This window comes from Pelecanus crispus, chromosome 5, assembly GCF_030463565.1.
Source record: "Pelecanus crispus isolate bPelCri1 chromosome 5, bPelCri1.pri, whole genome shotgun sequence".
Lineage (NCBI taxonomy): Eukaryota > Metazoa > Chordata > Aves > Pelecaniformes > Pelecanidae > Pelecanus > Pelecanus crispus.
Genome location: NC_134647.1, coordinates 3,178,722 through 3,199,082, shown reverse-complemented (window position 1 = coordinate 3,199,082; position 20,361 = coordinate 3,178,722). Strand labels below are relative to the sequence as shown.

The following is a 20,361-nucleotide window of genomic DNA, read 5'->3' as shown; positions in this document are numbered from 1 at the left end:
TTAAATGGCGAGAAAGCCCAAGCCCAAGAAGTTGTAGATGCAGTGATTGAGTTACATGCACACTTAATCATGTTTTACAGATTGTTTTCTCTTCTGAGTTAGAGAAAGCTATGTAAGGGAAAGCAGAATTATTACAGGGCTTGTTGAGGCTAGGAGGATGTTTAAATACTTTTATAAGTTGTCACTTACCCAGAGCCCAAGCAATTATTAGAGGAAGGGTTTACCTAGTGCCGTGATCCCAAAGCTGATGCACCTCTGTGCAGACAGAAGTCTCTGCAATAAAACTCTGAATTCAAACGTTGGCTGAGCTAACAACCCAGCTCGATCAAAGCTACAATAGAAAAGGGGGCACTAAACAGCTCTAGCATTTCTCGTTCTGTAGCTGCTTTTGCCTTAGGAATCGTGCATCTTGCAGTGCTATATAGGGTAGACATACCTTTGGTTGCATTTGTGCGCGCTGAAGAAATACCAGCAAATCTCTGTTTATTCTAGTTTAGGAAAAACTCCTTTCTGCTTTTTGGGAAAACTCTCTCTGTGCAGTAATACAAGGTAGTCAGTTGGTTTCAGTGAGCTTTTTGAGGACTTCTTCAGGGAGAAGGGATGGATAGTGTGAAAATTGTGTTGCGGTCTCTGCTCAATAACAGCGCTGTGTGGTGGAACCGAGTGCCGTATTAGCAAGGTAAAATGAAGAGTTGGTGTTTGGTTAAAGTGTTTGTGCATATAACTTTTCCCCTTCATCAGGGATTTAGTTTATTTAATCACCCTCTTTTTCATTCTCATGGTCTGAAATAAAATGGTGTGTCATATGACATGAACTTTTTAGTTTTTGAGAAGCTTAATAGGATGTTGGATGTGGTATAGTGTTTAACTGCTTCCACTGCGGAAGATAATATTATTTGTATAACATAAATAAAATATTCACGGTTTAGATACAGCTGGGTGCTGCTTTATAGGGAAGACAATCAGCAATGTAACTGATTTATCTCTATTCCACCCCCCTCCTTTTTTTCCCCAAGATGCGTAATTCAAGGGCAGAAACCTAGTAACTGCTTTAAATACAAGCTTTGAGATAGAGATTGTGTTAGTTCTTCATGTTCAATTTCCTTCATCCTAGGCTGATGCTTGGAAGTTGACTGTCATTTCACCAGCTTTAGCATAAAAGCAGCGATGTCTAAAAAGACTATATTTGAGTATACTAATAAAGGCTGAGAAACTTGGAAAACAGGTCAATGTGACCCATTAGTCATTCACAAGCATGCGTAATACTGAGGAACACATGTACATGTGTATGATTTTCTTCCTATTTTGCTAAAAAAATTTTGCTCTTTAATAATTTTTAGCACTTACAGATCAAATCCGACTTGCCATGATTTGGAACTGTATGGTTGCCCACTATATTAAAAAAAAAAAAAAAATTCCCTACCACTATTTGGAGTAAGATGCTTTGTTGTGCTGATATGGATGGTAATACTTGGAGAAAGATATATTCAAAAGGTATTGTAGAGTTTCTAGATGCTGTGTTCTGATGGAGTCTTACGACTACTGACTTGTTATTGCATATTTAAGCAGTTTCATAAAACATTTGGAAATAACAATACAGTGTAGAAGAGGGTTTTATTTTGAGTTTATATTTCTATTCAGTTTTCAAGTGGCGTTAGCTTTCCTGTATGTGTCTGGCTTTTCCAAAAAGAGCAATGCAACTAAAAGGAGCCATACAGCCAGGGAAATTGTTGTTTTTAGTTAATATTCAGTTCTTGAAAGAATGGAGGAAGGTAGTTGTGCAAATTAGCATGGAGAACAGTAGTGTTTGTAAGGCACAGTTCGCTGGCAGTAGGCCCAGCAAGCTCAAATCAGAATATATTACTCTAATCCCCAAATCCCCGCAACCCAGATTTCCCTTTAGCTTTCTAGCATAGTGGGGAAAGAGAAACAAAATACTTTAATACTTCTTGTTTCTGACATGTTTCCAAATATCTGATTTAACTGGGAGAACCAGGCTGTAATTTGTACATTTGTTTGTGTTTATTCCTCTATCTTTGGTGGGAGAGTGACAGTGTAAATAGCGGCAGGAAAGCACGCTTGGCAAACGGCAGGAGCTGCCAAAACGAATAGGTGCTCGGTCAGGTGAAGAGCGCTAACATGTCGGGTCGTTCTGCCACCTTTTCTGTGCGCTTATATCGAGCAAATCCCCCCAGAGCAGCAGACCCGTTCGTAGGGGCCCACTGGAGGAAGGTGTGCTTGGACCAAGGCTTTCTCCTCTCTTGTGCCTGAGCAAGGCTTTCCGAGTTACCGTTTGCTTTTGTGTCCGCAGGGGAAGCTGCATGACCCTCAGCTCATGGGAATCATTCCAAGAATTGCACATGACATCTTTGATCACATCTATTCCATGGATGAAAACCTGGAGTTTCATATAAAGGTAAATGCGGAATGACGTTTTATGTAATGAGTCGGATGGAAGAAAGTTGAGCTGGATGGGAAATCTGCATTCACACTATAACATTGTGCTGCAGAGTTTTTCCTTTCTCCCTTCTATAACTCAGAAAACCATTAGGTTACTGAGGGTATTTACTAGAAATAATTCAATACAGTAACTGGCCTTTGATGTGAAGTTTTTTGGAGTGTGTTCTCAGCTCAGATTTGCTAGTCCGTTGCTTGCTTTGTCTCTCACCACAGGTGATAGACCAGCCAACATGGTAAGAAAACACTTATTTCACTGCAGCTTCTCCGAAGGCTGTACCTCAGCCCCACTAGTGATGACCATAAATACTATTGGTCTGCATGACCTTTGAGGGAATACTGCCATGTTGTTCCTAGCTCAATGACATAAACAGTCCTCCATGATATGTGGGTTTGAAACGGAGGAAAGATGGCTTTGAGCAATTTACGGAAGGATGTTTAGAAGTAATTTTTAATCTCAAAATCTTACATATGGGTTCCCTAAGATGGTGGACTAAGTCTTGATTTGAACAGCTGATACATTTTCCCTGTCCTTATTGTGATACCAAACATACGATCTCAAATTATTGGAGTGACCTTTAATTCCTGCTGTTCATCCCATCTCCTGGGGAGTGCTCAGCCATGGGGGCATCGGTCCATCTGGCAGAGTTGGGTCAGGGTACAGCTTTCTTCTAAGTGGACATCAGTAAAATTACCCTATGGATTGCAGGAAAAATGGGTGCTCCTCTGTGTGATCCCTCCCCCAAACCGCACAAAATATACCTGGACAGCTTCAGCAGAGGGACGTAGTGAGCATGGGTAGAGTGTGAAAACACTGTCCCCTCTCCTGCTGTGACGAGGTGATGCTCTCTGAGAATGGAGCTCTCCTCCTCTGTCCCTCTTGTGCCTAAAAGCTGGAGATGAATGACTTCTTAGTGCTGCTTGTATTAAAGCCCTTGAAGCATTTCTGGCGGTATATATATATATATTTTTTTTTTTTTCCCCCCAGTAATCAGAGCACCTCTGAACCAGTTACCGATCTGCTGGAAGGACTAGGTCATTTTGTACCGAGAGCCTTCTTAGCAGTGCCTCTGTGAGTGAGCTCATGAAGTACAGACAGAAGCAGCAGACATACAAAGTGCAAATAAACCATCTAAATATTTAAATATACATATTTGAATAATGTTTTAGTTGTAAAATATTGAGCTGCTTAAGAAGAGGCGCCTCTGAATTTTCATTGAAATGGCTTCCGTGGGAGTGACATTGATTTCTTTTCATCATCTGTAAAGCTCTCGTGTGGCTGTTGCTATTCTACATGATAGCACTTGGATACCAACAGATGGGGACCCCCTTGTACAATATGTAGTAAATTCCTGTCCCGGCAGAGGATTATCACTTGATAAATCATCTTCTGCCAGCACTGAATTGTTTCAGTGATTTCCTATCATAGTTAACGTTTATTAATAACTTAACAGAAAAGCTGCCTAAATAGCAATGAATGAGTGATTATACAAGGAGCTGTCATTGAGAGAAATGCATGTTCTGTCATTGGGAGCAAGAATTTAACCAAACTGTCACACTCTTTTAATAACTGAGCCAACATTGAAAATTAATATAGGGTTTTTTTTCTCTCCCTCTTTAATAGAGACCCGTTTAGAACAGGGAGGGGAACTTGGTATCTCCTGTGTGGGTTGGTCCTCAGCAGTGGGTTAATAGGATAATACAAAGCACGTGAGTTAATTCGGGGTGAACCGGGCTGCTGAAATGAGCTGGTCGAGAGGATGGCTTTAGATGGGACACGGGTGAAGTCACTGCACAAAAGCAAAACACATCTGTATTTAATAGCAGTTGTCACATAGGAAGATCAACTCGTCAGTATAAAAAAAATAGATGTAATTTATTTTTCACATGAGAGAAAATGATACTTTACTAGATAGCTAGAGTTTACTGATAACCTAGAATTTAGCCATCAAGTGTTCTAGCTAAATAATCCCTGGACAAAGCTTGTTTCGGGTACGGTTAGGCATCGGCCCCCTAACATGTTTCTGTGTGCTTCTGTGAGTCGAATACCCTTTTATTTAGAGTGGCATTCATTCATTCTCCCTCTCCTTAATCTTTTGGGGATTTTTTGGAGGACAATTGTCTCTCTCTCTGTTACAGAAAAGCCCGTTTTCAGTTTCCTCTTTGGGACTTGATTCAGGACAGAACTTTCACATATGCTTCATTTAAAAGTTTAATTTATATTGCTTAAGCTTGTGTAACTTGTCTGTTAAACCACTGAACACGCTGTGTGCTTTTGTGCTGGTGAATATCAGTGTGCCTCTTACAGTTGTCAAAATTTACTCTCCTCGTGATGCAGCTGTGCTGATATGGTACTAGCTGAATTGATTTGATTCTGTTCAATATTTCTGTGTCAAAGAAAAAAAATGTTGAAGAGAAGATTTGTCCGAAGGTTTATTGTATACTTTCCTGATGAATCATGGATAAATGGAGAAAAATCAATGATATGGAAATCAATCAAAAGATAAATACTTTTCACATAAAAGATGTGATTCAAACTATGTGGGAGGTAGATTTTATTTTTAGTTTGGTGCTTTTTATTTTGACAGATACGGAAATATAGGTACAGAGATTTTTAAACTGCCAAAGTTTAAATCTGTAATATTTATGATTACTTAATTAGGTTTCCTACTTTGAGATATATTTGGACAAAATAAGGGACCTACTTGATGGTAAGTTCTGCGTTTCTTATGTGACTAAGTGGTGTTGGGCTTGGTATAGTGCTTTGAATCAACGCTGAAGGGGAAACAGTTTCTTTGAGAGTCATTTGAATTTAAGCTGTATGACGGGGTTTGTGAAAGGGAATTTTGCAGTTTAAGTCTTCTGATCTCTGACTCTCATGCGCCTACCTCTGCAGTGCTACATAGCTTGATTATAAAGCAGTGAGTACAGAGAATTTTAGAGACTTTAAGGCATGTCTGAGCCTCGCTGGCAATGTATATTCTTAAAGTAAAACTGTGTTCTGTTGAGGTGTTTTTGTTAAATTTAAAATACATTGGTTCAACTTATTCCTTGCTTTGCTTCTGCTAGGTAGAGTTTGTTGGGAGTTACCTGTCTCTTACAGTTTGTGTCTCTGTGTATGCATGCTGTATGTTGGTGAAAGCGTGAAATGTGTGTGTTGCATCAGTCTGAAGATGGGGAAATGTATGCTAATGGTAACACAAACCTAGGAACATGTATTTGAGCTTTTTTGAATTCCAGTGAGGAGTTCTGTTTCTTTTGAAATTTTTGCTGCTTTGGCAAAATCCAACTTGGTCTGTGCTTATTTTATTAATCTAAGCAATAAGCAAAAGCGCTTGTGCCAGAAAGTTAACTTTAAGGAAACAGGTACGAGATTGACAGAACAAGAAACAAGTTTTACGTAACAGAAATATGGGTAGCTAATAAGCAGTGGGAAGCGATACAGTCCTCATTTACAAACACAGTACGTTCACAGTATTTGTCTCTCATGCCTGTAGTTGAGACATTATTACCTGTGGAATATTCCTAATGATCTCCGTGTTTTTTCCTAGTGTCAAAGACAAACCTCGCTGTACATGAAGATAAAAACAGAGTCCCATATGTTAAGGTACAAGGAAAAGTTGATGCTCATCTTTTCATTCTTTCTCACATATGCATTTATTTACACATTTCCATTTGTATCCCAGTGCATTTGCTGAGATGATTCAACTCACGTACAGAGTCTTGAATGTTCAAGTAGTATTGGTCCCTGAATTTAAACAGTTTCCTGAAATATTAACAGGCTTGAATCATGTTTGCTTTATTTTCCTGACTTTAAACATTTATTATTTTTTGTTAGTATGGTGTTCAATTTTAAGTATGCATATTCCCATTTTGTGTCAGACGTGAAAGAGAACACCTTGAAGAATTTTGTTCTTTCATATTTTGTTGCATAGATGCTGTAATCTGGCAATATTTTAGAACAGATTTGTTGGGTTAAGAATTTGGATTATGACTTCCTGGGCCCTCACTAAAATGTAATATACTTGTTATGAACATGCGTGAGCCTTAATAATATATGTATAATGTAGTTCTGTTTATTCTTATCCTGGGGAGGGCAAAAAAAAAACCAACCTGATAAAATAATTCCTTCAGCAATATTGCATTAAGGCAGAGAACAAGGACTATGCATCTTGTCTTCTGGTTTGAGAGAGAAAAACTAAATTGGGTATGTAATCTAGCCCAAATTAGTAACAGGAATATATCCTGTATCATTCCATGTGTTCTAAGTGTAGAACCTCTCTTCTGCTGCATGTTTGTATTTGACCGAGTCTTTAATATTGTGAAAGAAAATCATCTCTCAGGTTATCCTGTGGACCCCTCTTGAAAGTCATAAAAAGGCATGTTTTGGTCCATTGCCTCGCTTAATGATCATCTTGGATGTTGATGGTTCTTCTAAATATTTTCTTCATCAGTGCTAAATATTCTTCCTGATGGCACTTGGAGTACTAGGACACTTCCTAAACTTTTCTATTTTCAATTCGCATATTTCTAGGGTTGTACAGAAAGATTTGTATCTAGTCCTGAAGAAGTTTTGGATGTCATTGATGAAGGGAAAGCTAACCGTCATGTAGCTGTTACGAGTAAGTATTCTGTGGAAGCTTTTCTGCCTACAAACTGTGGGTGGTTGTAGCTTCCTACTGGGGTATTGATTCTTCATGTTCACAAAGTACTTTGAGTTACTTGTGTGAATGATGTAATGATGCACAGATTATAACACTCTAAAATTAATAGAGCTGTACTTTTTTTACCGCTTCACTGCATACAGAAACATTGATTGACTTTCAGCTTTGAGAAGTCCTGAATTTAATATATGGCAGCATACAGTATTGTTATATAAAAAGTCAAAATATGTATTGTTACACGTGGTATAGATATTTTGAAATTATGTATAACTGAAATTATGCACGTACATTCTTCTTTGTGCTACAAGTCAAGAACTCGGAGCAATTCACTGGTCAAATGGCAGGCAAAGACTGCAGAGCAATTCTTAGACTCTGCCTGTTTCTCTCTTGCAAGTTATCCCAGTGAAGCAGTGCCTTGGAATGAGTTCCAGTGATGGCAAAGCAAACAAATCCTCCTGAACTAAAAACCATAATGATAGCTTCAGCCTGTGCCAAATTTGTTGACATTAGTGTTAGGTCAATGGTTGGACTGGATGATCTTAAAGGTCTTTTCCAACCTAAATGATTCTAGGATTCTGTGATTCCATGTTGCATGCAGCCTCCTAGCATTACAGTGATAAGAAGGGCAGGTATCTCTGCCCTTTTCCCCAGTTTATACTGTAAGATGTCTTTGCTCCAAGCAGCGAGCTTGGCAGAACTTCAGCTTGTAACTCAGGTCTTAGTGGTGGGGTGGGTTTTTTGGGGGTGTGTGTGGGGGTTGGGTTTGTTTGGGGTTTTTTGTTGTTGTAATTTTATTTTATTTTCTATTTTTTATGATGGGTAACTTCTTTCTCTTCCATGTCTCTACCTTCTTGCTTTGGTAAATACTGTATTGCTTTAGCTGTCCCATGCCTTTCTCATCATTCTAATAGAAATGCATTCTCTTTTTTCTGAGTAACGTTTCCTCCTGTTGTTTCTGCTATTCTCTTCAACAAAAAATACCCAGATATACCTTTCGCTATGATACGGCCTGTTGCATTTGGTGCACACAGAAAAGTTCTGACAAAAGTTGACAGAGAATGAGTTTTACCTAGACTGAAGTGGTGAGGAGCAAATTTGGAAATGTTATTGAAAAAAACTGAGTTTGGAGATGAAGAAGAAAAAGGGAGTTCAGATGAATATAAACATTGCTTTGAATGGGAATGGGGAAAGGTGGTAGTGGATTTTAAAGTAACAGAGAAAAGAGAGAAGACAGATGAGGAAGTGGTTTACTGGTTCTTAATGTTTTCTTTTTGCTACTTTATGAAACTTCAAGCATGACATGGTTACAATCAAACTTAGAGAAAGTGGAAGCTGAAACTGTAACTACCTGGGGGAAGGAGGATTTTTTAATCACATAAGCAATAAAAATCACTCTGAAATTTTAATTTAAATAGTGTGTTTTTGATGAAGACTTTTGCTAAAATGTTGGGACATCTGCTCACACAATTGCACTGAGACCTGCCCAGCTTCTTTTTATTGCAGTTGTTACTTCTCTGTAAATTCTCTTGCTCAGCTCAAAATTATTGCTCTGTCCAGGATGCTGAACAAACATCCTCATTGTAGTTTTATGTCGAAATAGTGTCTGTTATATCACAGCTGGTTTTTGTGTGAGCTGTCTATACTTGTGAAGAAGCAGAAAAGGACAGAACCTTTATTTCTTACTGTATCTGTGCAATGTTACTTTATTATTCTTATGCTATGATTTGTTTGTTATTTTTTACTATTTCTGGTCAAAGTTTATTGCTCCGGGGAAAAAAAAAAAAAACCACTTTCAAAAAAAGAAAAAAAGAAAAAAAAAAGCTTTTTTCCCAAGGCCGTCATTTATCATGAATCTGGTTAATTTGGTCACGTTGGGAGAAAGTAGGAGCTCATTCTGTAGTCCATGAGCTTTATTTGCAGCTCTTGGCGTAGACACTGCTGTCAGAGCACAGTGGTCTGGGCTTCTCCTGTGAAGGGACTCGTACTTTTGAATTTGCTAGCCATAGGCTAGCTCTGATGAAATACAATTTCTTGACAGGTTTTAAAGTCATTTAAACAAAACCTTTCGAATGTGATTGCAGATATGAATGAACACAGCTCTAGGAGCCACAGTATCTTCCTCATTAATATTAAACAAGAGAATGTGGAAACTGAGAAGAAACTCAGTGGAAAGCTTTACCTGGTAGACTTGGCTGGAAGCGAGAAGGTGATCTTCCCTTTTTTCTAAGATGCTGAATTATCCTAACGGGATCACTGAACCGATCATGTGAATGTGTGTCAGTGCAAACTAAGCTACTTATAGTTACAGAAGTTTTGCAGAAGTCTTATCTCATGTTATCATTAGTATGGCAATTTTTTTTTTTAATGCATTTATAATGCAGTGAATTGAACCAGTTTACTTTTATGGAGCTTCACATTTAGTTATGGGTATTTGAATAAAGTAATACAATTTTTATGTAATTTGTTGTATTAGACTGCTATTTTAATTTGCTTATATTCAGACACATCCTATTTCTAGGTTTTCTGTAATTATTTCACATATTAGATCAAAGAAATAACAGCAGTTAATGCAGTTATACAGGTGAAATCTATTTGAAGCTCCCTGAATGACCATCTTGATTGTAGTGACTATTTCTGCTTTCCAATATAGAAAAATACTGACCAGAAAAGAACTTGTATCTGTTTATCAAAAGAGTAATGGTCTAGAACAGTACTGCAGTGGGAAAAAAGTTGTTCCTCAGTTCTAATTCTAACACTTTCTGTGGTGTTCAAAATGGCTTCACTGTAAATGAAATAAATGAATTTAAAACCCCGTCATTTTGCAACGCTATGGATCCTTTATTCAAGCTGGATCCTTGGTAACTACTGTGCATGTCAAAATAATTAAATAATTACTTGTGATAAAGCAATGTCTCTCATTGTGGGCATAGATTTCTATTTCTTTCTGAAAACAAGAAGTAAAATGCAAGATTTTGTTTGGTAGGCAGCTTTCAGAATGCTCATTGGGACACACTAGTTGATAATCCATCATTACAATGCGGAAGCCATCCGTCAGAGTAATTAATAGTGTTAATTTCGATTGAAAAATCTTAGTGGGGTTCAGAAAATGAGTGCCTAGTCAGGCTCTACTCTCCTCTGAAAACTACAATTCACTTCACAAAAACTACAGTTTGCTATGTTTATATGGACATTGTACAGAAAACCTGAAGTAGGGCTTTCCTTGATAGATTGTCGTCTTAAGAGATAAAATTATGTTTCCTTTTATGTCATGTGGCATGCATTTTTAGAAGAAAGTATGGATACTGTAGTTTCAGTGTAGAGAAAAATATATAGCTTTATCCTGCATTTCTTTGCCCACACCCCCCCAAAAAAAAAAAAAAAAAAAAAAAGAGAGAGAGGAAAAAAGAGCAGACTATAAAGCTGTGTTGCTGTGTAAAGGAGTGCTGGTCCCAGGCCACCCAGCTTCTTGGCTGGGCCACTTTGGGATCCAGTCTGTGGGCCAGCAAGCCTTGCATGAGGGAGATTATGCCTTTTCTGCCCTGATATTCTTGGTCCGTGCAAACGCAATACAAGGCCAAGATACTCCTTTGGTGGCATGTGCTGTGTCACTGAGCATGCCCTGAGAACATACCTGTGGTGGTCCCTATCTGGGTGGACAGTCTGGGCTTGGAAGTGGTCCCCAAGTGTCCTCAGGAGAGCATGGACTTACCAGCTTTTCCCTTAACAAAGAGCGAGCTTGCCCTTACACTGGAAGAAAGGCAGAAGCATTACAGGCTTCCACTAACAGAAAAGTGCGTATAAAATTCTCCTTCATGCTGAGGATAAGCTTGCTTTGTTTTTCTTCCAAGAGCATCTTTAACTGTTGCGCTGTCTGCATTGTAGCTGTGTTTGTACAGACGCTTGCTGATAGCTGAGCCTGACTGTTGCCTGCTCTCTTTGGTAGGTCAGCAAAACTGGAGCGGAGGGCGCTGTTCTTGATGAAGCTAAAAATATCAATAAGTCTTTGTCCGCTTTAGGCAATGTGATATCTGCCTTGGCAGAAGGAACTGTAAGTAATCCTGTTTTGTGTTGTTGAAGAATGGCTTTTCATTTATCTGTTTCTTTGCCATGCACATAAAAAAATAAGCTAACATTTCAATTCAGAAAGAAGAAAATATTAGCTTTCCAACCACAGACCAGGGACACTTTTGCTATTCTACTGAAGATAAGAAACTAATTCTGGGTGATTTCAGTTGAGTGGTTATCCAGTCTTAGCACAATCAAAACAATTACTCTTTAGGATTCTGTGCTTCAAATCCATTAAACCCGTCATTGTCAACTCATGTCCTCTCGTGATAAATAATCCCATCTCATAATAAATGATATCATTATTTAAAAAAATTGTTCTTGTCCCTTACTTGTATTTTGATTAGAAAACCCATGTTCCATACCGAGACAGCAAAATGACCCGAATACTTCAGGATTCCCTGGGTGGGAACTGCAGAACCACCATCGTGATATGCTGTTCTCCTTCTGTGTTCAATGAAGCAGAAACAAAGTCAACCCTGATGTTTGGACAGCGGTGAGTCCTACTCGGCACTGGGCTGGGCGACACTCACTCGGGCTCTTCCACGTGTTCCGAGCCAGCCGTGCCGAGGGGAGCGAGATGAGTAGGCATTTTATAATAGGGAGCTTATGGTTTCTGGAGTTGTTCAGAAATAGTACTGGAGAACTTGAGAAAACTGTCTCTTTATTCCCTCTGGTACCAGAAAAAACGTTAATGTTGGCCAGCAGCTGCACTACTTAGAAGCTCTGGTAATTTTTCATGCAGAAAGTATAAAGCGTTGTAGTAGTTCTTTGAAATTTTATAGGGAAGATAATGGGATTGGGCAGTTTTCTGTTGGCTAACTCAGTGGAAAATGTTCGGTTTTGCTTTATCTGATACTGCTCTTGATGCTTTTAAGATGTGTCTTCTCCTTGAGTGGCATCTCAGGGATTATTGTTAGGGTTGCAAAAAATATTTTTTAACCCTTAAGAAAAATGAAGAATGTGGACCCAGTGTAATATTGACAGCTTCGATAGATTACCATGATAGCTCACAGACATTTTTATATGATTAAAGGATCTTAACAATTTAGGAACAAGTCCTCAGAAACAAGCAAGGATAAAATAAATGTGGAAGTGTTCAGAGAGAAAATTTCTTTTCCATATGTGTTCGTTGCCAATAGTCATATGCAATACATTTGGAAAATTTGCAAACATAAGTTGGGCTCATTACACAATTACTGCTTTTGTTGCAGTTGAGGAGAACTCTGATAGTTTGGAAAATGTCTCACTTTGTTTTGCGTATGTTTATTTGTGTCATAGCAGAAAGAAAAAATACTAGCAAGTTATGAGTGTTTGAAATATCATTTATTTAACAGTTTGTACATGATAATAAATTTGTCTTTGGCTGAAAATGGCTTGTTTTCCACCATGCGTAATTTTTGCATCAAAGCCCACACTGTTAAGGGGCGTTTTATATTGGAAAGTAAAATCCTGTGTGAAAGATCAGTCTGACAATCTTCTATTAATTCATTGCCCCACTTTTATTCTTTAATGTGAGCTTTCTGTAGGTTTTAGTGAGGGAAGATGATCCCTTTGGTGTATTCATAGAAGAGTATGTAAAAGTGCAGGATGGGCGGCGAAGGACAAAGAGATGCGGTTGGGCGCAGTCCCTCGTACGGGACAGCTGCGGATTAGGGCTGCTGCTGCAGGTTAGGGCTGGAGGGCAGTGCTGCCACACTTGGATTAGCTCGTCCCTGTCATCTGCTGCTGGGATTTGTGGAAGGTGGGGAGGGACCCACGTGCTGCAAGGCCAGGTAGCTGCAAAAAGCACCGTTTCCTCTGATCTCCGCTTCCTATAGCGTGTCCTTCCTGTAAGCCTCTCAAATAACAGCATGCGGGAAAAGCTCCCCAAAGGGAACTTCACAGGTCGCTGCAGTAAGTTTTTATGGAAAAGGACGATAAAAGGAGGAGGTGGTCATTAACATATAATTGGCGTAAGGGTTGCTATGCAGTTTTAATTCACTGACGTATGATGAACATGAGTTTAAGTTATTGAAGATAGAAGCTTCTACTGAAATTCCCTGTATTATAATGTCACAGAAATTTTGAGTAAATGCAGATATTAAGATGCAGTAATTAAATAGTGTTAACAACTCTGAAGTATAATGAGTTGCACGGGTTTTGTTGATGGTAAAAGTTTAAATGTTTTGATAGTTCACAGTTTAAACCTCCCCACATACAATTTTCTGACGGCAGGTAATTTCAGACGAGTGAGAGTCTTTCACCTCTGTAGAACAGAAGAGTGGCCCCAAAGTTCCTAATTCATTCTGGATAAGGCTCCAGGGCAGAAAAGCAGCCGAAGGGACATTTCATTTTAAATAGATGAGTAGGTACTGTGTTAGGTTTCAGTCTGCTTGCTGTTATGCTGAACTCGCTGTCTGCAGGTGTGATTTGAAGTAAAAAAAAATGTAATCAGCAAAATATAATAGCTCAGATTAAGGGGATTAAAAGGTAGCGTAGCTTTTTAAAAATGATTTTATTTTTTTAATCTAGATTAAAAGGGGTTTGCGTTTGCTCTGTAATGCCTAACAGTGCTCCAGGATCTCTGGCAAGTCGCGTGCTCGGGTACATAAGGGTGTGTGTGTAGAAGTTCAGTTTCCACATTATTTCAGTTTACGTTTCTCTTGGTTTCATTTCTCTTTCATCGGTAAAACTTGCCTTTGTGTTTGGGGCAAAATAATTTTCAAACCAATTCTGCACATCCTGGCTAGCAGAGCTTGGAGTGATGTGGCACGACCAACACTCCTCTAGGAAGAGGAACGTTTTTAAGACGTTCCTTACTGAGGACTGAAAGAACTGGGAAAAATGGCTAAATACTTTGTGAGAGTGCTTGGTTGGGGTTTATTGTAAGGGTTTTGTTTGTTTGCTTAAAAGCTATAGGACTGGCCTGAAATAAGAAAGGGAATACAAGTAGGAGGACTGGTGATGCCCGAGACCTGCAGAGCAGCGTGCATACTGTACGTACACAGTGTCAGCATTTTGGATAGGAATGTTGCTGTCTAGGGGAAGTGGGTTTTTCACAGGCTCTGTGGTTGTGGTGTTTCATTTTTCTGATGTGACAGTATTAAGGGCCTGAAGAACATTAAAGGGAAGGCATATGAGTCATGGGTGATTGCTGGTTCCTCCATTTTTCCTAGCCAAAAAGAATTATATCGCCATTAAAATAAGTGTCAGGAGTAAAATTCATCTTCACAGGCCCACTTAAACTAATCAACATGTGCATGTTAGTAGTACTAACTCTGTTAGTAGTGAGTCAGAGAGTCAGTTTCTTCTCTTTCTGCTCCATCTTTTCTTGTTTTTTTTATATTATTTTGAATTTTAGTTGCTAGTAAGTACTTCAATCATCATTAGGGTAACACAGTCGATACGCTTTATGGTGTGGCATTTTTTTCCCCCGGTACAGTTAAATGAGTGGAAACTTGAGCCATGCTTTTGGCAGAGACAATATGTAAAAGCTAACCATTAGGCATTATTTTAAAAGTACAGGGTTATTTTTAAATATTTCTAAGGTAATAAAATTGCTGCTTGCTGCATAGTGCAAATCACTGGAGTGCAATTTGGAGCATGAGGCACAGATACAGGAGTGTTTTCTCGCTGACAAAACAAACTTTCAGGACCTTCAGTGAGTGGCCACATTTAAAGGATGTTTTAGCGTCATTAAGAGGAGCTGTGAAGAACATAATTAAGAGCATGTGCTCTCCCCAAAGGAGAGTTAGCTGGAGCATCTGTAGCCCTTTCCTAGGCGGAGTTTCTTGCACTGGCATTTGAGCCTATGCTTTACAAACCGGTAGGAGGTTTGTGTGTTATTCCTTTATTTAGTCTCTGTTTTGTTCAGTAACACTGGAGTCATTTGGAGGGACTCAGTGTCTGTGCAGTGAAGGGCAAAGATCCGAAGCTTTCTTAATTCGTACTGATTTGTTTGGTTTTTCTTTTTAAATGTGGATTTGCTAGAGTAGGTGCTGTGCATTTTTTTCTGCTTGCTTTGCATTCTCTAGTGCAATTGTTTAGGTTCAGTTGGAGCTAAGCAGTTTCACAATAATAAAGTGGTGGTGGTTGTTGTTAGAAAGGTTTAAATTTTGTGATTTTTGCCTAGAGAGGCAGTAACTCGTGAGCCTGCCTACAGTGGCACAGGCGCGAGTTCAGGCTCCCCCCCCGCTGACAGCCTTCCTCAGCCCAGCAATAACCCAGTTACCTGGTGGTGACCAGCGGTTCTCCTCCTTCCACCCCCAAAAATGTATTTGAAAGCACTGTTTGGCTTTCAAGAAAGATGAGCTTCCATGTCTCTGCTTCACTGTGGTGACATCCTTCACGCTGTGATGCTTGAAATACGGCTGAGTGTTGTTGGTGGGGTGTAAGGGATGACTGTTAAGAGATGGGGCGAGCCCATGGTCAGATGGTGTGGGGTACTCTGCCGTGGGTCTCAGGCCAGGAGAAGCTGTGAGGTGACAGCTTACCTAGCAGAGCAGTAATGACAGGACTTTGTTTTGTCCTTAACCCAAGAACAGTTTCCAGCTTCTCTTTCTGGAGGAATCTGAAGAGGCAGATCCATGTCTGCTCCAGGTCACTGGCTGCTGAATTTTGATATGGAAAAATTTCTATTGAGGCTTCCAGGTAGTAATGATACTGAGGGTTTGAGAGAAAAGGGAATTGTGGCATTGCATTTTAGCAAATAAGTTGCAAATGTTTAGTAGTTTCCCTTTGCATTACGGAAAAATTTCTGAATCCTTACTGTTGTACTGAGATAAAAGTTGCAGAACAACTGACACCTGGTTTTGCTGTGCAGAGCTAAGACGATTAAGAACACGGTCTCTGTGAATCTGGAGCTGACTGCGGAGGAGTGGAAGAAAAAGTACGAGAAGGAGAAAGACAAAAACAAGAGTCTAAAGAATGTTATCCAGCATCTGGAGCTGGAACTGAACAGGTGGAGAAATGGTACGTGCCAGAACATGGGAATGGGTACATGTCTTTGTATTTTGAAGTTATGTATGTTAAAATCTTGCCTTAAATCACAAAAGTCGTACTTAGCTCACCATTCAGAGTTGTAGCTCACGCTTCATAATAATAACGGAAAGGTGAAGAAGCAAAAATCAGGGAAACCAGCAGCAGACATTTATGTAAGGTACCATTTAAAATGCCAAAACTAATGTGATATCATACAGGAAGGTATCAGTCATTTTTAATCATGTTATTAATATTAATAAAGAAAAGGTAAAATGTCATTATGTTTGGGTTTTTTTTTTTAAATAACTCTGCTCCTTAGGCATGAGAATCAGTTCTGTTATGCTTTAAGGTAGCTGGATCTTGGGGCTTTTTTATAATTGAGTTTAACATTAGAATAATTGGTCCTTTAGTACAATGATTAGGAGTGTCACCTGATTAGAAGAATCACCATTTGTCTCCTTCTGTGGCTTTTGAGTGAAATTTATGTTGAGAACAGCCAATTTTCTGTTTAGAAACATGGAGAATTGCTGTTCAGGGTAGGTTGTAAGATCAAGTGTAGGATGGTAGAGGCGGAAGAATATTTTTATGCATATGTACAAACTAAATAATTACTTAATCTGGAACGTTGACAAATAATTTTAGCAAACCATCCTTACTTTTAATTTTTTATTCCACATATTAAAAAAAAAAAAAATCCTACCCCAAACTCAAAACCAACAAACAGCCCCCCAACCAAAAGAAACCAACCCTGCGTACCCCTTGCACCCTGAAATCCCAGCAAAGCCCAAACAGTAAAATACTGCCTCTTTGGAGTCATTTTTATTTTCTAAATTGCTTGTCATCCAGGTCCTATGTGTTGAAGTGTCTTGCAGTTCAATAGTATGTAACTCTTGCAAACGTGAAGTATCTAAAGTGAGAACAAACCTGCGATTGATGTAGCCAGGCTGGATCAATGGGGCAAGGCCAACTGTATGAGGTTCAGCAAGGCTCAGTGCCAGGTCCTGCACTTGGGTCACAACAACCCCATGCAACGCTGCAGGCTTGGGGAAGAGTGGCTGGAAAGCTGCCTGGAACACGAGCCAACAGTGTGCCCAGGTGGCCAAGAAGGCCAAGAGCATCCTGGCTTCTATCAGGAATGGTGTGGCCAGCAGGAGCAGGGAGGTGATTGTGCCCCTGTACTCGGTGCTGGTGAGGCCGCACCTCGAATACAGTGTTCAGCTTTGGGCCCCTCAGTACAAGAAAGACATTGGGGTGCTGGAGCGTGTCCAGGGAAGGGCAACAAGGCTGGTGAAGGGTCTGGAGCACAGGGCTGGTGGGGAGCGGCTGAGGGGGCTGGGGGTATTCAGCCTGGAGAAGAGGAGGCTGAGGGGAGACCTCATCGCTCTGCAGCTCCTGACAGGAGGGGGTAGTGAGGGGGGTGTTGGTCTCTTCTCCCAAGGAAAAAGCGATAGGACGAGAGGAAATGGGCTCAAGTTGTGCCAGGGGAGGTTTAGGTTGAATATTAGGAAAAATTTCTTCACGGAAAGGGTAGTCAAGCATTGGAACAGGCTGCCCAGGGAAGTGGTGGAGTCCCCATCCCTGGAGGTATCCGAAAGACGTGTAGGGACATGGTTTAGTGGTGGACTTGGCAGTGCTAGTTTAGCGGTTGGACTTGATGATCTTAAAGGTCTTTTCCAATCTAAACGATTCTATGATTCTGTGGTTAAATTATTAGTCACAACTTGTTTTGCACAGTCAAGTCTGGTTTTGAACATCCTGGGTGAAACCACTACTTAAAAGATAATACCTGACCTTTATGGGTGCAAAAAATTCTTCCTTCATTCAGCTCCCTATGCTGTTTACTTGCCTTTCAGATGAGATCGTTACCTAATGATTGCACTCCGTGTCTTTCTCTGGAGACTTCAGCACAGGGAATATTTCCCTTATCAGCATAACGCAATTGCTATGGAGACGGTCGGTCTACTGTTGGTGTTGAGGAGTGCTGGGGATTTATAACCCGCTCATGTTCTGCGTGTTTCATTCTGTGTTTGCTAAATGTGACGACTTTAATTTCCTTCCCATTCTAGATACCTTTTTTCTAAAAAAAAAAACCTGTATAGATCCTTTCTATATGCCACATAAACGAGCCTTATAACATGCTGTCTCTATTGTCTAAATATACACACCTCCTCTTCCCCACTGTCTGTCCTGCTTTTCTCATTGGTGTTACCCAGCAATACATTCAATGCATTCAAAATACTATTGATTTCTTGTCTGACCTTCTGAAATAGCATCATTTGGAAGGATATTCTGTCAAAGGAGGCTCTTTACAAATGAAAGCGTCGCAGAAATTACATCTTGAATATGAAATACCAGATAGATGCATAAATATTCCATTGGTGTAGCTTATTCTATAAATTTAGAAAGTAATATACAAAATAAAATTGTAGGAGAAAATGGGTGTGCCCAGTTCTCACTGAAGCAGGATTTCAGTGGCCCTGTATCCAAGTGCACAATTTGGTCTGTGTTTTACAGGTAGGAGGTTGTTCTCGTCCAAGCATCTCTATCAAATTTAGGCTCTCCTCCTCCTTTCACCTGTAGTAGTCTGCCATACAAAGCTTCCGAGCTAAGTGCAATACCACAATGAAAAGAAAACCTTAAGATTCGTTTTGGGAGGCTCCTGATGGATTCTCTGCAGCCTGAGCAGTGTTGCCATGTGTGCAAGGTCCCACGGTCTGACCGAGCCCGCTTTTCCTAGTCTGCTCCAGTGAAATGCAACAAGGAAAAATTAATTTACATTTTTCTCATTATTGACATAAAATATCATCAAGCCATTAATAGGCCAAAAAGTATTTTGAGCGTAGTACTTTTATAGAGGTTATGGTGCCTGATTTCAAGTTATTCTTTTTCACTCTTTAAGCTTGAAAAAATTACCTTCTCTGTTAGTTGGTTGTGCTCTTTCATGACCTGTTTTGTTTTGCTTTGAGGCCTGAATTAGCCTGTGTTGTGGTTTTTTGATATATTTCTCCTGTTTCCTTGTTTCCCTGCCACTAAGATAAATAGTGCTTACACTGTTTTGGCAAGCGGAATGGCTAGTAAAGCTTTATGGGACCAAAATATTGTAGCTTTTCATAGAAATGGAAAAAACCTGTTTGTGCAGAAGGGTTGGATGCAACCTTCCTGCACGTTGAGCAACGTGTGCAGCATTCAGCTGCTCGCAGAGTCTGTCACCAGACTCTAATGAGAGTAGATTCAATTTCTGGCATGAGCGCCTTGCCTCTGCCTCTTCACTGAACTGCAGCAGGCTCGTAATTGCAATGCACTGATGTTACCAAAGAAAATAGTCCTTGGAGAAAATTATTTTGAAAGAAAATGTGTAGAGAGAACATCCTATCTGGTATGCATAGGCAACATCTGAAAATTTGTCGATGCTCTTTAATTTTAGATGTGACAAGGCAGAAGGAGAATATCATTTTAAATGCAGCTGCCTCGTTTGTTGTCCTGATGCTCTAGCAGTTCATTATGGGGGAAGGAGAGTTGATAAGGAAGTTGGAAATCTGGAGAGGAAGAGATAGGCTTTAGGCTGAAAGTCGGATTTTTTCCCTCCTTATTTACACTTCCGTTAATCCATGGAGCTAATCCCGTCTGTAGAGGGCTTGAGTGAAAAGGGGAGCCAGGAGTTCAGTGCTTTTAAAGGTAGCCATTCGAACAGTTGCTGCATTTTGCGTGTTTTGTGTTTCTAACCGTGGAGAATGAACGGCCATCCTTCCACACCCAGCTTGGCCCATCGTTTGTATGCGTGGCAGTCGCCTGCCTTGCACAGCTGGATACGGCCCTTCTTTCCTTTGCTGAGTCCCTCTTGGCGACTGTGAAGGACCATCCTAGGATGTCCATGGTTTTGGGCAACCCTCTCTCTTGGATTGTAATGACCATGGATTATGTGCCTGTAGGAGAAGCTGTGCCCGAAGATGAACAGATCAGTGCAAAGGACCAGAAGAACCTGGAGCCCTGTGATAACACCCCGATTATTGACAACATCACACCGGTTGTTGCCAGCATCTCGACAGAGGAGAAACAGAAATATGATGAGGAGATTGCCAGTCTCTACAGACAGCTGGATGATAAGGTGTGAACATTTGGGTTGACTCCATTCTCTGGGTGTAAATGGAATACTAAGCCAAAATGAGTGGGTGTCTCTGTATTTCTTGAGCACCATGAACTGGAAAATGTCCCA

General features: G+C 40.0%; 1 protein-coding gene across 4 annotated transcripts in view; it reads left to right on the top strand.

Moving 5' to 3' along the window:
- The window catches only part of KIF5C (kinesin family member 5C), an 81,155-nt gene that overhangs the window by 37,125 nt on the left and 23,669 nt on the right, over positions 1-20,361 (top strand). For 3 of the 4 annotated variants that reach the window (XM_075711597.1, XM_075711599.1, XM_075711598.1), the window contains exons 4-12: positions 2,312-2,416; positions 5,120-5,168; positions 6,009-6,064; positions 6,992-7,079; positions 9,203-9,327; positions 11,065-11,169; positions 11,534-11,682; positions 15,991-16,139; positions 20,078-20,253. In XM_075711597.1, the coding sequence (XP_075567712.1) occupies positions 2,312-2,416; positions 5,120-5,168; positions 6,009-6,064; positions 6,992-7,079; positions 9,203-9,327; positions 11,065-11,169; positions 11,534-11,682; positions 15,991-16,139; positions 20,078-20,253 (1,002 nt within the window). The remainder of the gene's footprint in view (positions 1-2,311; positions 2,417-5,119; positions 5,169-6,008; positions 6,065-6,991; positions 7,080-9,202; positions 9,328-11,064; positions 11,170-11,533; positions 11,683-15,990; positions 16,140-20,077; positions 20,254-20,361) is intronic. The other variant, XM_075711600.1, reaches the window with a different exon arrangement.